At 41.3% G+C, this 22,312-nt stretch overlaps 1 protein-coding gene across 1 annotated transcript in view; it reads right to left on the minus strand.

The window, feature by feature from the left end:
- slc6a3 (solute carrier family 6 member 3) overlaps nt 1-20,792 on the minus strand; it is a 160,824-nt gene extending 140,032 nt beyond the window's left edge. The window contains exons 1-3 of the mRNA XM_048560401.1: nt 20,379-20,792; nt 19,655-19,786; nt 13,407-13,638 (exon numbers count right to left, since the gene is read on the minus strand). Of these exons, the coding sequence (XP_048416358.1) occupies nt 13,407-13,638; nt 19,655-19,786; nt 20,379-20,670 (656 nt within the window). The 5' untranslated portion in view covers nt 20,671-20,792. The remainder of the gene's footprint in view (nt 1-13,406; nt 13,639-19,654; nt 19,787-20,378) is intronic.
- Nucleotides 20,793-22,312: the final 1,520 nt, after the last annotated feature.

Consider the following 22,312-nt stretch of genomic DNA (forward strand, 5'->3'; position numbering starts at 1 on the left):
AAGTACTGAAGTACAGAACCATGTTGAATGTATACTGGAGATGTGAAAGAATGGGTAAATGTATATTAATGAGTGAGATTAACTAATAATATGATGTTAATGTGGGTCAATACAAGGAAAAAGGCCTCTTGCCACTCAGTAGCGTGAATCTTGTCTTGCTGTTGAACAATGTCGAGAAGCACCTCACTGGCCATCTCACATGATTTTCCCAACTTTCTTGCTATAGCCAACATCATTCAGAGACTGGGAAGATTCTGCCTATAGTATTCAAAATATGGCCTCATCAAAGCCCTGTACAATTGTACCAATTCTTCTTTATTCTTCTACACCAGTCCTATTGCAATATAGGCCTCCATGCTATTTGCTTTTTTAATTTCTTGTTGTAGCTGCTTGTTAATTTTCTACATTCATGTATCCTTCTGAATTTCAGTATTTACAGGTTACTTGCCTTATTAAATATTCTTCAACTTTTCTATTCTTGTGAGCAAATAACCACATGTTTCCATGTCATACTCTTTCTGACATCTTGTGGCCCATTCATTTAACCTAGCTCTTTGTCTTCTTGGTGCTTGCCTCCCACCTAATTTTGTACCATCAGCAATTTTAGATGCATTATTCTGTCTCTCTGTCTATTTGTAGACCATAGGTTGTCAATAACTTGGTTCAGTGCATTACTTCAACCCTCCACTAACAGCTTACCAAATTAAAATTGCCCTACTAATCCCCATTCTTTGCTTCCTGTTGTTAACTAATCATGCTAATATGTTACTCCAAATCCATGATCCCTTATCTAGCAAAAATACTAAATGTCAAGGAAATCCAAGCATACTATGTCTACTGGTTGCACTTTATCATATTAATTACATTCCCATTTGAAAAATCCAATCAATTTTTCAACTATAATCTCATTTCTGTGAATTTACATTGACTTTGTTTGATCATGTTATGATCTTCTAAGTGCATTGTTAAGACTTAATGACAGATTCCAGCCCTTTTCTAAAGACTTATGTCAGGCTTATTGACCTGGCATTGCTTATTTTCTCTCTGTCTTCCTTTTAGAATAGCAGTATCGCATTGCTAATCTCCGAGCTGCTGGGATTGTTCTAGAATCTAAGACATGCTGGAAAATAATCAGGCACATCTGTTATCTCAGCTGGTACTTCTTTGGGGAAAGCAGGATGTAAACCATAAGGTCCTGAGGATTTGTCAGATTTCAGTCCCATATGTTTCTCTGGAACTTTTTGTCTTCTGATATTAATTACATTAATTTTCTAGTTTTTATTAACTCTGGGTTATCCTTTACTTTTGCTTTCCACTGTGAAGACAGGCACGAAATATTTGTTCAAAGTCTTTGCTATTTTCTTCTTCTCCATGATATTTTTTATGTCCCTGCCTCTAAGGGACCTATGTTTGTTTCAGTTGTTCTTTTTTTTCATGTCATTGTAAATACACTGATAATTTTTAAAATATTATCAGCTAGTTTATTCTCCTATTCTATTTTTCCCTGTGTATCAATTTTTGGTGGTCTTCCACTAGTTTCTGAAACAATTGAATCCTCAGACTTACTACCATTCTTTACAACACTAATAGCTTTTTCTTTTAATCCAACACTGACTTTAACTTCCCAAGTATGCCAAAAAGGGATCTTTCTTGCAAAATCATTATTTTCTAACAAGATCCAATTTGTTGAACACTTTAAATTTTTTAAAAATCGCTGCTTTTTTATACTATGCCTTTATATCTATGTAATTTGTTTTGCTTAAATTTAAAACATTTATGTATGATTAGATTATGCCATTTTCAACATACTACGGATTATCATATAATTATATTATGATCACTATTTCACACTAAATAATTAACTGTAAGAAAAATCATTGACTCTCTCACATTGCATTATACCAGAGCTAAATACTTTAATCCAAGTTCTGTAATATATTATTGTAGAAAACTGGCACAAAAGCAATCAACAAGTCAACTTCCAGATTATGTTTGCCAATTTAACCAGACTATATGAAGGCAAAAGAAATTTTGAATTAATATTTATCACAAGCCCCAATCATTTCTTGTTGAATTTTCCATCCAACAGTATGATGCTTGTTGGGGAGCTATAAAATACTTCTTCTAGCACTTTTTCTTTTCCATGCTTTCATGGTAAGTGGGTGTTGCTGTCAAGATGAGTGTTCCTCACTAAGTCTTAGCTGTCTGTGAGTTAAATTATGAGCTAGACCGTAACACAGAGATGATGATGTGGAGGTGCCAGTGTTAGACTGGGGTGGACAAAGTCAGAAATCACAAGATACCAGGTTATGGTCCAACAGGTTTACCTGAAAACACAAGCTTGTGTAAGGGAAAAATTCAATCACTTTAAAATGTTACGTAAATCGGTAATTCTTTGTAAAACATTTGAGAAGAATTCTAAGTATTTTATCCTTGACAAGGGGATCGATTGTAAGTTTTCAATAATCACTAGAAACCAGTCCAAGTGACTAATCAGCCCTTTACCTAAAAGCAGACCATTGAGGAACATGTTAAAATACTGAGATTTTGCAGCGGTAAAACAGAGGCAAAAGAGCAGTGAAAATGCAGTCAGCAAGGCAATTTGGAGAGCTAGGTTTCTGAGCAGGGAAGCTTGTTTAATACTGCTGCCACTTTTTCTTTCAGTTCTGAGTCACTGAATGGCTGAAACCATCATAACATGTGAAGGTAAAGGTAATTCTAATAGGTACACAATAGCAAGACTAATTGGAGATGGGAGATAATGGGAACTGCAGATGCTGGAGAATCCGAGATAACAAAGTGTGGAGCTGGGCGAACACAGTAGGCCAAGCAGCATCTTAGGAGCACAAAAGCTGATGTTTGTGCAGCATGAGCACAATATGAGTATGAATATGATATGAATTCACAATGTGAATATGAGCAACTCATATTCCGCTTGGGAACCCTGCAGCCCAATGGTATCAATGTGGATTTCACAAGCTTCAAAATCTCCCCTCCCCCCACTGCATCCCAAAACCAGCCCAGCTCGTTCCGGCCTCCCTGACCTGTTCTTCCTCTCACCTATCCCCTCCTCTCACCTCAAGCCGCACCTCTATTTCCTACCTACTAACCTCATCCCGCCCCCTTGATCTGTCCATCCTCCCCAGACTGACCTATCCCCTCCCTACCTCTCCACCTATACTCTCCTCTCCACCTATCTTCTCCTCTATGCATCCTTGGTCCGCCTCCCCCTTTCTCCTTATATATTTCAGAATCCTCTCCCCATCCCCCTTTTCTGATGAAGGGTCTAGGCCCGAAACGTCAGCCTTTGTGTTCCTAAGATGCTGCTTGGCCTGCTGTCTTCATCCAGCTCCACACTTTGTTAATTGGAGATGGGAGTTGGGAGTAATTTTGGCCATGCATCTTGTAGATGGAATACACTAGTGCTTCCACATAACAATGGCAGAGGGATTGAATGTTTGTGGACATGATACCAAACAAGTGAGCAGCATTGTCCAAACTTGGAAGAGTAATGAGCAAGGTAGACCAAGCAAGTAGTGCTTGTCAATAACTACTGAATGGGCTGCAAACCCTCGTGTATGTATGCTAGTCATGCTTCATGTTTAACTGCACTTGAAGGCAGTACAGGAGCCCATCAAGTCAATGACTGTTCTCATAATCCTGGCAGATTGCATGTGATGTTTACTGACCCACAAAACAATGCAGTCAATACAACTTTCGCTATTAGTTACTAAAAGCTGTACTTCCCAACAGCTGTCTGCTGTTAAAAGTGTCCATAATGTTGTACCATTTTCCAAGCTACCCCAGGAAAGTAAATATAAAACAAAACTTGCATACTGAGACTTTTAAGGGATATATTAGGCCAGTTGATCAAGCAAGTTAATTTTAAGCAGTGCCTTAAACAGAAAATTGTGCTATAGAAATAAAGGGGCCTACCGGAAAAGCAGAGTTGAGGCAGACCACCAAAAAATATTACTCAAAATTGCTCAAAAATCACTCAAAATCCTAACACAAATGATAGCACAGTTTGAATGATTTTTAATTCATATCTAATGAAATAAAAGTAAATTTAACACCTTACTTTAAAAAATGTCAAGATGACTTGATGGGGGTTGAGGTTTTGAGGTTGTTCTGTTGCTCATGTAGGGGCTGAGAGTTGGTCATCATCATCATCATCATCACCTTAAGGTGCATTTGTGGTTGCAGGGTTAGGGCGATAAATAGTTAATCCAGAAGTGGTGGCTGTGATTCATTGTCTTCAGGCTGTTTTTTGGGGACCGGTTTAAAAAAGACATCTGTTTTTTGCTGTTTTGCCCTTTTCTTCTTAAGTGAAGAAGCTGTTCATAGGGCACCAAATAAGATCTTATTCCATGAACTGCTGCTGCGTTCAGCATTTTAATCATTGTCCTCTAAGAGCTACAACTTCTTCTCAATTTCCCTTAGTATAGAAGACAAAACGGAAGTGGAAAACTCATGTTGTACTGCATCCTGGACTTCATCTTCTTATCCCCAGCTTCCACTTCCCCCTCAGCAACAAGTTGTTGTAGATCCGCTGTAGATAGGTCTTCACAGTGGGACTCAAGGGGCTCTTCAACATCCTCACTCTCCATTTCTTCAAATCCATCTTGCTTTGCAAGATGAACACAATATCCTTTAATTCTTAGGAGCTCCTCTGATGGATCAAAGCCTTTAAAATCTTGAAAAAAGTCTGGGAGAAAGTTCTGCCAAATTGCATGCAAGCAGTCCTTAGTGACATCACCCCAGGCCACAACGATAATGTCAATTGCATTCTTAATGTTAAAGCTCTTCCAAAATTGAAGAACCCTGTCCCGAACCCACTAAGTGGCTACAAACAGCTTTTTAAAAAGTTGCCTCAAATAATAAACTTTAAAAGCTGCTATTGCACACTGGTCCATGGTTTGAAGGACCGAGGTTTTAACTGAGAATAGAAATATCACTTCAATGTTTTCAGAAAGCTTATCAATGATGCATTATCCAGGTTGAGGAGAATCTTGAAATCCACTTTGTTTTTCCTGCAATACTTTCTAAAAACATCTTCCAAAACATCAACAATAATATCAGAAAAAAATTTCCCCCTCATCCTACATCTTTTGCTTCACCTAAAGTAGATGCCTAGAGTAGACTTAAGATAACCTTTCAAGACTTATAGGTTGGTACACCACCACCGGCTTAAGCTTTGAGTCACCACTGGCACTGACACCTAGCAGCACAATCAAATGACCCTTTGCCATCTTAAAGCCTGGTACGTGCGCTTCATTTACAGAAATGTAGGTTCTTGTTGGCATTCGCTTCCAGTATAATACTATCTCATCCAAACTGAAAATTTGATCTCAGATAACAAAGTGTGAAGCTGGATGAACACAATAGGCCAAGCAGCATCTCAGGAGCACAAAAGCTGATGTCTCGGGCCTAGACCCTTCATCAGAGAGGGGGATGGGGAGAGGGTTCTGTAATAAATGGGGAGAGAGGGGGAGGCGGACCGAAGATGGATAGAAGCGAAGATAGGTGGAGAGGAGAGTATAGATGGGGAGGTGGGGAGGGGATAGGTCAATCAGCGGAGGACGGACAGGTCAAGGAGGCGGGATGAGGTTGGTAGGTAGGAAATGGAGGTGCGGCTTGAGGTGGGAGGAGGGGATAGGTGAGAGGAAGAACAGGTTAGGGAGGTGGGGACAAGCTGGGCTGGTTTGGTGATGCAGTGGGGGGAGGGGACGAGCTGGGCTGGTTTTGGGATGCAGTGGGGGAGGGGGAGATTTTGAAGCTTGTGAAGTCCACATTGATACCATTGGGCTGCAGGATTCCCAAGTGGAATATGAGTTGCTGTTTCTGCAACCTTCGGGTGGCATCACTGTGGCACTGCAGGAGGCCCATGATGGACATGTCATTTGAGGAATTGGAGGGGGAGTTAAAATGGTTCGCGACTGGGAAGGTGCAGTTGTTTATTGTGAACCGAACAGAGGTGTTCTGCAAAGCGGTCCCCAAGCCTCCGCTTGGTTTCCCCAATGTAGAGGAAGCCACACCAGGTACAATGGATACAGTATACCACATTGGCAGATGTGCAGGTGAACATCTGCTTAATATGGAAAGTTATCTTGGGGCCTGGGATGGGGGTGAGGGAGGAGTTGTGGGGGCAAGTGTAGCACTTCCTGTGGTTGCAGGGGAAGGTGCCGGGTGTGGTGGGGTTGGAGGGGAGTATGGAGTGGACAAGGGAGTCGCGGAGAGAGTGGTCTCTCCGGAAGGCAGACAAGGGTGGGGATGGAAAAATGTCTTGGGTGGTGGGGTCGGATTGTAGATGGCGGAAGTGTCGGAGGATGATGCGTTGTATCCGGAGGTTGGTGCGGTGGTATGTGAGGACGAGGGGGATTCTCTTGGGGTGGTTATGGCAGGGGCGGGGTGTGAGGGATGTGTTGCGGGAAATGTGGGAGACACGATCAAGGGCGTTCTCCACCACTGCGGGGAGGAAGTTGCGGTCCTTGAAGAACGCGGCCATCTGGGATGTACGGGAGTGGAATGCCTCATTCTGGGAGCAGATGAGGCGGAGGCGAATGAATTGGGAATACAGGATGGAATTTTTGCAGGAGAATACACCTCCTCCTACCCACCTCCCTTCCTTCGCCTCTGCCGCATCTGCTCCCGCTGATGGACGACATGTTCAGCATGGGCCTCCTGCAGTGCCACAGTGATGCCAGCCGAAGATTGCAGGAACAGCAACTCATATTCCGCTTGGGAACCCTGCAGCCCAATGGTATCAATGTGGACTTCACAAGCTTCAAAATCTCCCCCTCCCCCACTGCATTACACAACCAGCCCAGCCCGTCCCCTCCCCCCACTGCATCACAAAACCAGCCCAGCTCGACCCGCCTCCCTAACCTGTTCCTCCTCTTACCCATCCCCTCCTCCCACCTCATGCCGCACCTCCATTTCCCACCTACCAACTTCATCCCGCCTCCTTGACCTGTCCATCCTCCCCTGACTGACCCATCCCCTCCCCACCTCCACTCTCTTCTCCACCTATCTTCTCCACTTTCCATCTTCGGTCCGCCTCCCCCTCTCTCTCTACTTATTACAAAACCCTCTCCCCATCCCCCTCTCTGATGAAGGGGCTAGGCCCGAAACATCAGCTTTTGTGCTCCTGAGATGCTGCTTGGCCTGCTGTGTTCATCCAGCTTCAAACTTTGTTATCTTGGATTCTCCAGCATCTGCAGTTCACACTCTCTCTGAAAATTTGATCTTTCCAGCCTTCTTCATCAATTTTTTTTTGTTATGGGAGGAAATGCCATTGCTTGTTTCTTGGCTGCACTGGCAGCTTAACCATACAATTTTACAGTATGAAAAACATAGCAGTTCTTAAAGCCAGCAAACCAGCCACTGCTAGCATGAAAGACATTCTTGTCACTTTGTCCTTACATTTCTGCAGGAAACATGGCAGAATTTGCAAAAATAATGAAAATCGTGGAGTATTGTACCTCTCACAGAAAGCACTTCACAACAAAGTCTGCAAAGTGATCACATGATGTCGGTGCTGAGACTGTTTCAGCACCAACATTGTACGTATTCCGGACAAAGCCCGCAAAACGATGAAGTGATGTTGATGTGTATTCTTCCGCGCATCAATGGAATAGCCAACATGAATTCCCGTCTAACAGAGAGCGTTCCCCTATTCATCAATCGCTTTATAGTCAATTTGATATGCCGGAACATGTGTTATAGCAGAACCGACTATTGACAGGTTTTTGCAGAGAAGGTCAGAGCTTAGGGATTGACATTAATATTGAGGTGATAAATATAGATAAGTACAAAGCCAGAATTGGTGGAAGCTGGAGATTCCCTCACAAGTAACAAATGTGAGGCTGAAGCATTAAAAGGTGCAATGTGATCTGAATGAATTGTATTTGGCTTCTGGCTGGTACTGGAAAGTATCAATAGATACAGGGTACAGTCCTGAAGATGCATTCGACACAACACTTCCCCCTGGATTGTGGTAAAATTAGCTTAGAAAGAGAAAGCAGACTGGGACATGAAGGAAATATGCACCCAACATCAGACAAGATTAGTAGCCCTAAATAGCAAGAGTCATTTGCCCCTTCAACTCCCAAACCAAATGAACTGTGAAGACTTTAGATGGTGTGGGATGCCTTAATCAATATACACGCATTATTCCCAATGCCATTATATATACAAATTTGATAACAAGCCTAAAATATGCTTGTGCTTTTTCAACAAATCACATGCTTTCAAAGCATATATCTCAACATTCATGCCGAAATGCAAATACTTGAGTATTCATTTTTGTAAATATAAAGACAATAAGATGATAAGCTAAGGAGCAGCATTTGGCCCATCAAGAACTGTCTGCCATTCAAATATATCATGACTGTCTAATAATCCCCAGCTTTCCTACGTTATCCACATGGCCCTTGATCCTCTTAGAAATCCATCTATCTCATCCTTGAATATATTAAATGATCCAGCATTGACAACCTTCTGTGGCAAAGAGTTTCACAGGTTTATCATCCTCCGAGAGAAAAGGCTCCTCTTCATCTGTTTTAAATGGACAATCTGAGATTATACTTCCAGTTCTAGCCTCCCTCAAGGGGAAACAACTCGATATTTATCCTGTCAAGCATACTAAGAATCTCACATGTTTCAATGAAGTTCCCTCTCATTCTTATAAACTCCAATAAGTACAAACCCAATCCACGTAACCATTGCTCATAATAAAATCTATCCATGCCTAGGTCCAAACTACTGAAGCTTCTCTGGGCTGCATCCAAAGTCAGTATATCTTTCCTTGGATAAGGAGGCCAAACATTTCATCAGAATTCCAGCTGTGGCCTGACAAATGCCTTGTATACATTTGTCAAGACCTCCCTCTTTTCATACACCACTCCCTTTGAAATAAAGGCCAACATTCCAATTGCTTTCTCTATTACCTGCTGAACTTGAATGCTAGTTTTTTTATGATTCATGCATGAGGAACTGCAAATCCCTCTATGCTGCAGCGTTTTTTTAAGTCTTTCTCCATTTAAATTATACTCAACTCTTTCTATTCTTTCCGCCAAAGTGCATAACCTCACATTTTCTACATTATGTTTCATCTGTCAAATTTTTGCCCACTCACTGAACCTATCCATATCCATCTGTGGATTCCCTGTGCCGTCTTCACTGCTTGACTTTCCAACTACTTTTGTGACATCCATAAACTTGGCTGCTATAAATTCTCATCCATTATCCATGCCATTGAGATAAATTGTAAATAATTCGGTTCCCTGCCCTGATCACTGTGGCATTCCAATCCCTGCAAGTGGCTGTCCTGAAAATGTCCCATTCATCTCAACACTCTGTCTTCTGTTAGTTAGCCAATTATCTATTCATGCTCATATATTTGATCTACTGGTTCTCCTTTATCTATCCTGTTTGATACTTCCTCAAAGGTGATTTTCCCTTCATGAAGCCACGGTGACTCAGTTTGATTACATTATGTGTATCTGAAAACTTTTCTGCAATGACAGATGGCTAACTGGCCCATAGTTGCCTGTTTTCTTTTGTCTCGGTCCCTCTTGATTAAGTGTGTTACATTGGCAGTTTTCCAATACCCTGAGACTTTTCCTGAATCTAAAGATTCTTGGATGATTACCTACAATCATCATCACCATCTTTGTCACTGACAGTCCCTCACGGACAAGGATGACACTCTTTCACTCTCAGGATGAGTCCATGGTTGGCTGTACGGATGGATGCGACTGCTACAGGGTCTGTTACACTTGGGGTGGAACATGGTCATGGAAAGGGCTGGTTGGGGCATTGGTGTAGCAGCGTTCTCCTTTCACTGTTTTTACCTGGCTTGCCTTTTTCCCAACAGCAGGTCTTGAGGTGCTCAACACTTTTCCAGATGCTGCTCCTCTACTTTGGAAAGTCTTGGGCTAGTGATTCCCAGGCATCTGTGGGAATACTGCACTTTGCCAGTGAGGCCTTGATGCACTGATGTGCTTTCTGCATCTACCTGGGGCTCACTTGTCATTTCGAATCTGGGAGTAAGGCACCTGCTTGTGGAGTCTTATGTCAGCCATGTGGATAGCATGCCCAGTCCTTCGTAGTTGATCAAGTGAGGTCAGTGCCTTGATGCTGGGGATGTTGGCATGGTCAAGAAGATTGGTTTTGGGGCGACTTTCTTCCCAGCAGATTTCCAGGATCTTGTGCAGGCAGGGTTGGTGGTACTGCTTCAGTGCGTTGAGGTGTCTGTTGTAGACAGTCCATTTTGAGAGCCATATGGGAGGGCAGGAACCACCAGGACTCTGTAAACCCTGATCTTGGTGTTAGATCTGATGTTGTTGTCCTCGAACAATCTTTTCCTCAGGTAGCCAAAGGCTGCGTTAGCACACTGGAGGCGGTGCTCGATCCCTTCATTAGTAGATGCTTTGACCAATAGGATAATTACAAGGTATTGGAAGTGGTCAATGTTCTCTAAAGTCTCCCTGCAGACTTTGACGATCAGGGATTCACTCCACAATGCCAGGGCAGGTTAGTGGAGAACATCTGTGTTTGTTTAGAACAGGACCCATGTTCTCATATGCCCCTGTAAAGGTGCTGATATGGCCTGGATGATTACTACTACCATCACTACCATTACATCAATGATCAACTGCAGCAACTTCCTATGCTATCCTAGGATGCAACTCATGAGGTCCAAGAATATTTCAGCCATTAGGTTCATTAGTTTATCTTTTTCTCTAGAGATAGTTACTGTGTTTATTCCCCACCTAACCCCACCATCACTTTAGCCCCTTAATTATTTAATATTTGGAAATCTATGAGTATCATCTACCATAAAAGCTGATGCAAAGTATTTATTCAAATATTCTGTCATTTCTCGGCTTCCCTTGATCACTTCCCTAGCCTAATTCTCCGAGGGACCAATATTCACTGTTGCCTCTTTTTGTTTTTTACATTCTTAAACGAGCTCTTTTTATCTGTTTTTGCGTTTCTTTCACAGTGTGCTTGCTCCATCTTTATTACCTTTTTGATCATCTTTCGTAGGCTTGAATAACTTTTCCAATGCTCTGATTTACAACCAATCTTTGCCACATTATATGTTTTTAATTTTAATTTGCTTGGTTAACCATGGTGAGTTCGTCGCCTTCTAAGAATCCTATTTCTTCACTTAGATATATTTTTGCTGTGAGACATGAACTTTTTGCAAAATGTCTACCATTGTTTATCAACCTTCTTTTCTGCCGAGCTTCATTTTCACTCCAGCCAACTCTGCCCTCTATCCCATGTAATTACCCTTATTTAAGTTTAGCATAGCTGTTTCCAACTGAAGTTTCTTACTCTCAAACTTATTGTTAAATTCTACCACATTACAATCAGTACTTCTGCGAGGATCTTATACTGAAAGCACTTATTAGACCTGCCTCATTGCACATTACCAGATTCAAACTATTCTGAGCTCAGGCTGGATCCGCAACATACTGTTATAGAAATTGTCCTCAATATATTCTAAGAATTCTTCCTTGTGGCTGCCTCTGCCAATTTGCTTTTCCCAAGTTGCATGAAGGTTAAAGTTACCCATAATTAATGCACTGCCTTTTTTAAATGCCCTCATTTTCTGTTGATTTATTGTCTGTCTTACAGAACAGCCACTATTAGTAGACTGCTACTATTAGTGAACAGCAATTATCAGTATAGACTGGTTCCATTGGTGTCTTTTTCCTCTTGTTATTTCTTACTTCCGCCAAAATGGATTCTACATCATGCAATCCAACAGCATTTCTTGCTAATGTATTAATTCCACCTCATATTAATAAAGCCAAAGTATTGCCACCGGTTGACAGTGAGGAAAAATTAATTTGTACTGTAAAGTAATAGCAAACAGCTTTACCTGAATTTTTTCTTATTTTCTCCACTACTCAACCAATTCTGGATGAAACTATGGAGGGAAACGCTTTCCCCACAATGAAAGATCAAACTCAAATGTTAGTGAGGAGTTAATCCATTCTGTCTGACATGGTGAATGGTGTCACATGACTTCTTAAGCTAATGAACTTGAACCATTACTTTGGAAACAATTTCATGTCAATATCTTGCCATGAGTTATGAATTCCTAGAATCTGTTGCTTAATTTACATTTCTTTTGTTTTCTATGGCTAACAGATCAGATCTAAATTTGGTAGTCACGTCATAGCCAGTCATAAGTGGTGGTGGACAATTAAACAAGCAACTGGAGGAGATGGAAGCTCCACAATTAACGTCAATCTCAAGGGGGAGCCCAGCATTTCATTTCAAAAGACAAGGTTTGAAACTTTGCATCCACCTTCAACCAAAAGTGCCAAGTGGTTGATTCATTGCAGCCTCTTCAGGAGGTCCATAGCACCACAGATGTCAGTCTTCGATTAATTTAATTCACTCTTCATTATGTCAAGGCTTAGCTGAAATTGTTGACTCATACACAGACTACTGTTGTTTCTGACAACATTCGAGCAATAGTATGGTATTGCAATATGCAAGAAGCTCCATTACTTGCTGCTCCTTGAGCCAAGCTGTTCCAATAGAACTACAACACTGATATCTACCTGCCAACATAAATAACTGCAAGGTATATCCTTTCCATTAAAAACAGAACAAATCCAACTTGGTCAATTGTCAACCCTTCAGTTTATTCTCGATCAGCTGCAAAATGACAAAAGTGCTCTCAAGTGCACTTGCTTAGCAATAACCTGCTCACTGGTGCTTAGGCTGGCTTTCATCAAGGCCATTCTGCTGCTGACCTTAATACAGCAGTAATAGTCAAAACATGGGTGAGGTGAAAATGGCTGCCTTTGACATTTGGCAGCATATGGCATGAATGAGCCCCAGCGTAATTGTGATCAATTTTGTTTAATTTATTTTGTTAAGCCTTTTGATTTACAATTAAGCCAACTCTTTTATTATATTTTTGTTTTGACTGTATTTTAACTGCAGTGTAAAACTAATGGGTGTTTTGCCTAAAGTGTCCAGTAGTTTGACCAATCGAATTGCAACTGAAATGTAATGCCTTAACTTTTAAAATGAGAAAACATTAGGGTCCAGTATACCTTCTGACCATATTTTGAAGGGGTTTGATCTGGTCCATAAAAACATATAGTGAGAACTTTTAAAATTTTCAAATATCTGAATAAATAATGAATATATTTTTATAGGCAGTTTAGAATTATAGAATTTTCTTTTGATTGATTTGTTTTCATTTCTGAATATTCATTAACAACTCTGTACTTTAATAAAATTCCATCTGTAATCTTACTAATTCCAAACCTGCATCACATCAAAGGAGAAATTGCCCTTAGGAAATGGTAATGTTATGAAAGTCGCACCTGATACTAGGAACAATGTCAATACACTCTTCTACTTACTCATAGTATTCAGCAGCAGGATTGGATTTGTACTCATAATATTTTGTGGATGTGTTTTGCCGGATAAAGTTGTTGAAGTCAGAGCAATTGGGGCTATTCCAACTATTGTTGCAGTGGATCCAAGGTAGTTCCATGGTAAAAGATGCGTATAAATAATAGAGCGCCCAGGCGATGATTACATTGTAATAGAAACCAACATACAGTGCAATCAGGATAACTGTGAAGCCAACACCTAAAATTAACAACAGAGAATCAATGTTTGATGTATATCTGCATTGTTATTTTAAAAGCAGAATCCAGCATCTTTCCTATGAAAATAAAATTTTGACAATACTGCTCATTGTACTGTAGATAAAGGTGACTCCAAACATTGGTAACATAGAACAGCGTGGATAATGATTACAAGGGTGTAAACAAATCAAGGATATCAACCATGTCACAAATTTGCAAGTATTCTATAAGCAGTAACTGATGACGGAGTTAGATTGTTGTCATGAGATCACACCAGGTTATATTTAAAACTACGTATGCTGTCAATATTATGGTGATTTTATTCCACTTGAAGTCTATGCAATGCGTGTAGCAACTAATTAGTGCAGATAGTGACTGCTAGTACACTTCATGAGTAATGACATACCCCAGAGAATTAACAAACAGAAAAGCATTGCTGCAAGCTTATCAGGAAAATATATGATTATTAAGAATATCATTAGTCAGTATTACTTGTGCTATCACATATCAATAAATGTGTGTTACTTCAGTTCATATTGCTTCATAGATGGAACATACAAAGAACATAGTACAGTGCAGCAGAGTACAAGCCCTTCGGCCCACAACATTGTGCCGACATATTATCTGACTCGAGGGTCAAACTACCTTGCATATCCCACATTTCACTATCATCCATGTGTCTATCTAAGAGTCGCTTAAATGTCCCTCATGTATCTGACTCGACTACCACTGCCAGCAGCACATTCCACACATCCACCACGCTCTGTGTAAAGAACCTACCTCTGACATCTCCGCTATAACCTTCCTCCAATCACCTTAAAATTATGCCCCCTTGTAACAGTCATTTCCACTCTGGGAATCCACTCTATCTATGCCTCTTATCATCTTGTACACCTCTATCAAGTCACCTCTTATCCTTCTTTGCTCCAATGAGTAAAGCCCTAGCTTCCTCAGCCTTTCCTCATAAGACCTGCCCTCCAGTCCAGGCAGCATTCTGGTAAATCTCCTCTGCATCCTCTCTAAAGCTCCCACATCCTTCTTATAATGATGTGACGAGCACCGAACACATTTCAAGTGTGGTCTAACCAGGGTTTTATAGAGCTGCAGCTTAATTTTGCATCTCTTAAAGTCAATTCCCCTGCCAATGAAAGTCAACATACCATATGCCTTCTTAACAACCCTATCAACTTGGGTAGAAACTTTGAGGGATCTCCGGACATGGATCCCAAGATCCCTGTGTTCCTCTACACTGCCAAGAATCCTACCACTAACCCTGTATTCTACATTCAAATTCACCCTTCCAAAATGAATCACTTCATACTTTTCTGGTTTGAATTCCATCTGCCACTCATTTGCCCTGCATCCTGTCAATATCCTGTTACAATTACAACAGCCCTCCATGCTGTCCGCAACTCCACCAATCTTCATGTCTGCAGCAAACTTACTAACCCACCCTTCGACTTCCTCATCCAAGTCATTTATAAAGATCACAAAGAGCGGATGTTCCAGAACAGATCCCTGCAGAACGCCACTGGTCACCCAGCTCCAGGCTGAATACTTTACATCTACTACCACCCTCTGCCTTCTATTGGACAGCCAATTCTGTATCCAGGCAGCCAAATTTCCTTGAATCCCATGCCTCCTAACTTTCTGAATGAGCTTACCATGAGGAACCTTATCAAATGTCTTGCTAAAATCCATATACAGCACATCTATTGTTCAACCTTCATCAATGTGATTTGCCATATCCTCAAAGAATAAAGTTTGTGAGGCATGACCTGCCCCTCACAAAGCCATGCTGACTATTTCTAATCAAACTGTGCTTTTCCAAACAATCATTAATACAATCTCTCAGAATCCTGTCCAATAGAAGTAAGACTAAATGGTCTGTAATTTCCAGGATCATTCCTAGTCCCTGTCGTGAACAAGGGAATTACATTTGCCACTCTCTAATCATCTGGTTACTACTACAATGGACAGTGAGGGTGAAAAGATCATTGCCAAACGTGCAGCAATCTCTTCCCTCACTTCCTGTAGCACCCTTGGGCAATCCTCTCTGGCCCAGGAGATTTATCTACCCTCACGTTTTTCAAATTTTCTAGCACATCCTCCTTCCTAACATCAACCTGTTTGAGCATATCAGCCTGTTTCATGCTGTCCTCACAAACATCAATGTCCCTCTCAGTGCTGAATACTGCAGCAATGTATTCATTAAGGACCTCCCCCGCCTCCTCCAACTCGGTGCACAAATTCCCTCCGCTATCCGTGATCAGCCCTACCCTCACTCTGGCCATTCTCTTGTTCCTCACATATAGAACCCCCTGGGGCTTTCATTAATCCTAGTTGCCAAAGCTTTTTCATACTTCTTTCTCGCTCTCCTAAGTCCATTCTTCAGTTCCTTCCTGGCTACCTTGTAACCCTCTACAGCCCTGTCCAATCTTTGCTTCCTCAAACTTAAGTAAGCTTCCTTCTTCTGTTGACTAGATGTTCCACATGTCTTGTCATCTTCCTTCACCTTACCATCTCTTCCTTGCCTCAGTGGGACAAATCTATCCAGTAGTCGTAGCAACTGCTCCGTAAACAACCTCCACATTTCTGTCATACATCTCCCTGAGAAAAACTGATCCCAAAATATGCTCCGGATTTCTTGGCTAACAGCATTGTAATTCCCTCTCCCCCAATTAAATACTTTCCCATACGTCTGCTCCTATTGCTCTCACTGACAATAGTAAAGATCACGGAGTTGTGATCACAGTCACCAAAATCCTCTCCCACCGAGAGATCTGACACCAGGCATGGTTCATTACCAAGCACCAAATCCAATTTGGGTTGCTTCTAGTCGGCCTATCTACATATTGAGTCAGAAATCCTTCCTGGACACACCTGACAAAATCTGCTCCATCTAAACGATTTAAACTAAGGGGGTTCCAGTCTATTTTAGGGATGTTGAAGTCACCTGTGACAAAAAATCTGCCGCCCAATCTGTTCCTCAGTTGTTTCTGTTGCTATTGGTGGGGGGTCTATAGAAAACTCCCAATAAAGTGACTGTTCCTTTCCTGTTTCTTACTTGCACCCATACTGACGCAGTGGACAAACCCTTCTTGATGACCTCCTTATCTACAACCGTGATACCATCCCTGACTAGCAGTGCCACTGTCCCACCTCTTCTACCTCCCTCCCTATTTCTTTTGAAACATCTAAACCCCAGAACATCCAAAAACTATTCCTGCCCCTGTGTTATCCAAGTTTCCATATTGGCCACAACATCATAGCCCCAAGTACTGATCCATACTCATCACCCTTATTCCTGACACTTCTTGTGTTAAAATGGACACACTTCAACTCGTCACACTGATGGCAACTTTGTCCTATCAACTGTCTACCCTTCCTCACAGACCCTCTGCATGCTGCATCATCCTTTGATCCATCGTTCTGGTTCCCATCTCCCTGCCAAACTGGTTTAAACCCTCCTGAAGAGCTCTAGCAAATCTCTGCCCAGGATATTGGTGCCCCTCCAGTTCAGATGCAGCCCATCCTTCTAGTACAGGTCCCATCTTCCCCAGAGGGTATTCCTATGATCCACAAATCTGAAGCCCTCCCTCCTATACCAGGTCTGTAGCCATGTGTTCGTCTGCATCCTCTCTCTGTTCCTAGCCTCAAAAGCCCGTGGCACTGGTAGTAATCCTGAGATTACCACACTGCTTGTCCTGATTTTTAGTTTCCAACCAAACTCCCTATATTCACTTTTCAAGTCCTTATCCCTTTTCCGAGCATTGGTACTGATGTATACCATGACTTCTGGTTGTCACCCTCCACCTTAAGAATCCTGTAGACTCAATCCAACATATCCCTGACCTGGCATCCAGGAGGCAACACGCCATTCGAGAGTCTTGCTTGATACCATAGAATCTCCTGTCTGTTCCCCTAACCATTGAATCTCTATTGCTCTCCTATTCTTCCCCCTTCCCTTCTGAGTCACTGAGCCAGGCTGAATGCCACAGACCTCGCCACTGTGGCTTTCCCCTTGTAGGTCATTCCCTCCTCAACAGTTACCAAAGCGGTAAAGTTATTATTGAGGGGAACGGCCACAGGGGATCTGTCCGCCTATTCCCTTTTCCTCTCCTGACGGCCACCCAGCTACCTTTATCCTGTGAGAATAAAGTGTGGAGCTGGATGAACACAGCAGGCCAAGTAGCATCTTAGGAGCACACTTGCTGACCCTTCTGATGAAGGGTCTAGAGCCGAAACGTCAGCTTTTGTGCTCCTAAGATGCTACTTGGCCTGCTGTGTTCCACCAGCTCCATTCTTTGTTATCTTGGATACTCCAGCATCTGCAGTTCCCATTATCTCGCTACCTTTATCCTGTAACTTTTTTTGTTCAGGCATGCATGAGTATATGATTTGTATTGTGGCTGTTATAAAGTACATCATTTACAACATTTCTATTGCTACAAGAATATTACTTAAATTGCAAAATGCCTCTGAAAAGCTTCCTTGTTGGTTCAGGGCAATGGTGAAATTATGTTCTTGTTTTCAATTTATCATATTTTTCTGTTCAATTTTCTATGCTGACTCAATACTGCAGAAGGAAATTTGAAGGCAAACAATGGCTGTGGTAAACTTTTTTTATTAACGAATGTTAAATTATTATGTTCTATGTCTCTATACATGTTGCATTTGAACCTAAAGGCACAATATGTGGGATTTATTTAGAATGTTGATCCTTGATGTCTAAATTATATTCATACATAATTGTATACGCAGACAATAGAAAATTATTTGCAAATACAATGTTTTCTAAAACTATTTTGATTTTAACTAGTTTGGACCAGCATCAGATTTACAGTGAGGCATTTTGACTTTGATTTCAATGTTTTCTGATAAACATCATCAAATAGATATTTGCATATAATATTTATCGCAACCAGACTACAAAAATCCTGAACCAAAAGGTTTGTTGATGTTTTTAGAGAACCAATCTATTCATGAAAGAATGATTATTATAGGTATTGAAAAAGCTTTTGGTGACAGCTGGGACTTCTAAGAATATTTTGCACATTGGCGTTATTAGAGGATGTTTTCAGAGTTTCCCCTTGTAGAGATTCCACATTCGAAATTTGCCCCTGTACCATGAAATGTTGAATACATTTTCTGTCTTAGCTGAAGCACAGAGAAGACTGGCAATGGGTGCAGCTAATTCCTCAAAGAAACACATGGTATTTTTGTAATAGAAATATACACTGAACTCCATGTGTCTACAGCAAGCCCTTGCATCTCAACTATCTGATTTGTCCCCACACTGACACACAGGATAAACTGCTCTTAAATACTGTCTCACTTGTTAACTGAAAGCCCTTTGAAAATCTGTATTTGGTTTTAAAGGTTCCCCCCCTCACTCCCCAGCCCCACAGGGAAACAGAAATGCAGTAGGTTTTTCAAAAATTTTGAGTAACTGTACAACCTGAAACTTTCGCAAGACATAATAGTTTTGCAGCGTAAAAACTGGATTCGTGGTAATAGTACCTTAAAAACTCTGCTAAATGGTACATTAGAATTTTACTGCTTCTGTTTTCTTTGCCCCTTCTCAAGATATATTGATTCACAGTAAACAATGCTGACACTGTACCAAGCAACATTGCTCATCTTATCAGTGGAGAGAGAGGCTTCTTCCTGGGACAAGCCACAATCATTTTTTACTGGCAGTGACACCTGCATTTTCTGATAACGCAGTAAGAAGTAGGGGACAAAAACAGAAATTGCTCATATATGGTGTATTCATTTATATGCTACCTGTTAACTACAAATCAATTCTGAAGAAGGGTCACAGGACTTGAAATGTTAACTCTGCTTTCTCTCCACGGGTACTGCGAGACCTATCTCCATAATTTCTGCTTTTGTTTCAGATTTTCAGCATCTCCAGTTCTTTATTTTTTAAGTGATCGGGAATGGAAATCCTAACTGATATGAATTCCATTCATTTTAGAAGTCCTATTAATGAATACAAAACAGTCGTTCACCTTTAAATATTGGGCAGATCTTCCAAACTCCTGCAGCTCCTTTCCTGTTGAACTGTCCCAGTGCCAATTCCATGTAAAACAGTGGCATTCCAGCAATGAACATAAAGAACAAGTAAGGGACGAGAAATGCCCCTGCAGAAAATCAAAGCAGTTTTCAGTATTTAGTGAGCGAAAAAAGTCGAGTTGTAGATGTACATTTACTTACATGATCCTTTGTGTCTCGCCCTGGATTAAGAACCGTATTGGAAACAGACAGCACCTATTTGGGCATGAATAGTTAGTGTGTTTTCACTTTATTCACTCACTAACGACTTGCAAAAAGCTTTACCATTATTTGATATGTCTATGAATTACTTCGCCATGTTTGCAATTATTAATTTGATCTTTGAAATTAATGCACAGGGAAATGCGCAGAACAGGAGGAAAATGAGCGCGTGAGGTGCGAGGGTGGGATGCATGGAAAGATACTGTCTGGTTGCGCTGTCCAGTTTTTATTTAACCGAGGGGATTAAACGATCTTTATCACTGCAATCCACTCCACCTGGAATCAATACACACGCAGCCGGAAACAGTGTTAACACGGTTTAAGAGTGATGCATGCTTGCTGAGGAGAAAAAGAAACAAGAAATCAAGCCCACTCTCCCTCCCCTCCCCCCCCCACTCCCCAGCCCCACAGGGAAACAGAAATGCAGTAGGTCATTGGTGCTGCTTTGGGCGTTCCTACCTCCGCCGTTGCGATAACAAAGATAGGGGAATCTCCAGACATTGGCCAGGTCCACGGCAAAACCAACAACTGAGAGCAGGAAATCGATCTTCTTCGCCCAGGTCTCCCTGTTCACAGGCTCACCCTCTCCTCCAGGAAGCTGGGAAGAGCTGAGCAGAGTGGAATTGGTGAACTGAACGCCGTTCTGTTCCTTTACCAGAATCAGCTCCACCTTCTTGGTCTCCATCGTGTTGAGCTCTTGGACTGGAGTCACGACGGAAGACATCAGGCTGGGGAGTTTGCCTTTGATCATGGGAAGCCCTGCGCTCTTCCAATCTCAAACCAGCTCAAGTACTCGACTTGGCTCGGCTGTTTGAACGGCACCAACTGCAGCAAAAGTCTCACCGTCACCAACTCAACCTCGAAAATAGGAGAATACGGTACCACTACAAAATCAATCTATCGAGTCAATAAAAAAATCCAACAGATCAACTAAGAACGAAAAAGATAAACAGTAGATATGAAACTGTGATCATGAATGTTATTAATTAGGTTCCGGTATGGCATCCGATTACTCGTACTGCGGTCTCTAAACGATTGATAACTATCAGTTCGTTTCTGGATTGAACATGAATAACTACTGTCCACAGCCATTTTCCATCCACTTTGATATGATGGTGCATATAGATTGCATTTCTGTTGTTTAGATTAACTCAATTATTGAAAAGGTTAGTAGTATTATTCGATATACATGCCGCCTTCCATCTGTTTTAGAGCAAGATTGTAGCATCAATGTCGTAATATTTATACCTCAGAAGGTTCTTTCCAATAACTGTGGGCTTCAGCCGATTTGTTTTTCAAAGTGTCCGGAATCCTGCCACTTCTAAAACACCTGAGAATGGCAACCTCACTATTACACCCGATATACACGATCAATACACGTTAAGTTGTACGATCAAAGTAAAACTTTGTCACTATAATACACCAGCACTTTTTCTTAGTCCACCATCTTCTTTCTGAGCTGAAGGGGAAAAAAAGCCTTAAAAAATCAGCGTTACCTGTTCAGTTATACAAGACTGGTCACAGTTATTGCGATATCTGTCTGATCTCCGAGTTCAGTCGACACAGAGAATTGGCAGAGGTGGGAAAACGAAACCGGAAGGACAGTTAGGTCCAGGGCTACAGTTAGGCAGCAAGCACCTCACTTGCCAGACTGAAGGTAATGAGAAAAACGGACGACGGCTCCCAAATCTAGCGGCGCTACTCTCAGATTTACAGGGTCGTACTGAAGAGACGAAGTTATGCCGTCTGAGAATGAGAGCTCGATTTGAATGGTTTGCTGATCGGGAGGGGCTGCACTGTCAGACACTCAAAAATTGGTAGAAGTCCAATGCCGTTCATTGCTTCCGCAGGACAGCGTTTAATACAAAGTTAATTCCCTCTACTTAGAATGTATAGCCCATCATCTCCTGAAGGCTGTGTTTTCCGTTGTGTGCGCTTTCTTATTGGCTTTATATACGTAAGGTATTATTTAATCTCACTATATTCGCTTTTAACTTGAAATCCAGGATTGAAATATAGATTTAAAAATCTCAAAATACTGCATGGATTGGAAGTTTGAAATTAATACAAAGAAAGTTCGTCACAGTCAATAAGTCAGGGAGCCTCTGTAAGGGAATAGATGTCAGAGCAATTCACTTTGGAGAAGAAAGGTGTAACCTTACAAACTTCCTATAAAACTATCTGCAATTAATGAAAGAATATATCGTTTATAATGATTTTTTTTTCATTTTTTCAAACTTCATTTTCAGCATTTTTTATTATCGATGGCCAATACACATGTTAACTATACTTCTCTCCATTTTGAATCCCAATTTGGAATAAGTTTCGGAAAAGTCATTTTACGATGGATTAATAAATCATGAGTCTCCTGAAGCTTTAACGTGCCCAAGTCT

Source organism: Stegostoma tigrinum, chromosome 2, assembly GCF_030684315.1.
Source record: "Stegostoma tigrinum isolate sSteTig4 chromosome 2, sSteTig4.hap1, whole genome shotgun sequence".
Classification (NCBI taxonomy): Eukaryota; Metazoa; Chordata; class Chondrichthyes; order Orectolobiformes; family Stegostomatidae; genus Stegostoma; species Stegostoma tigrinum.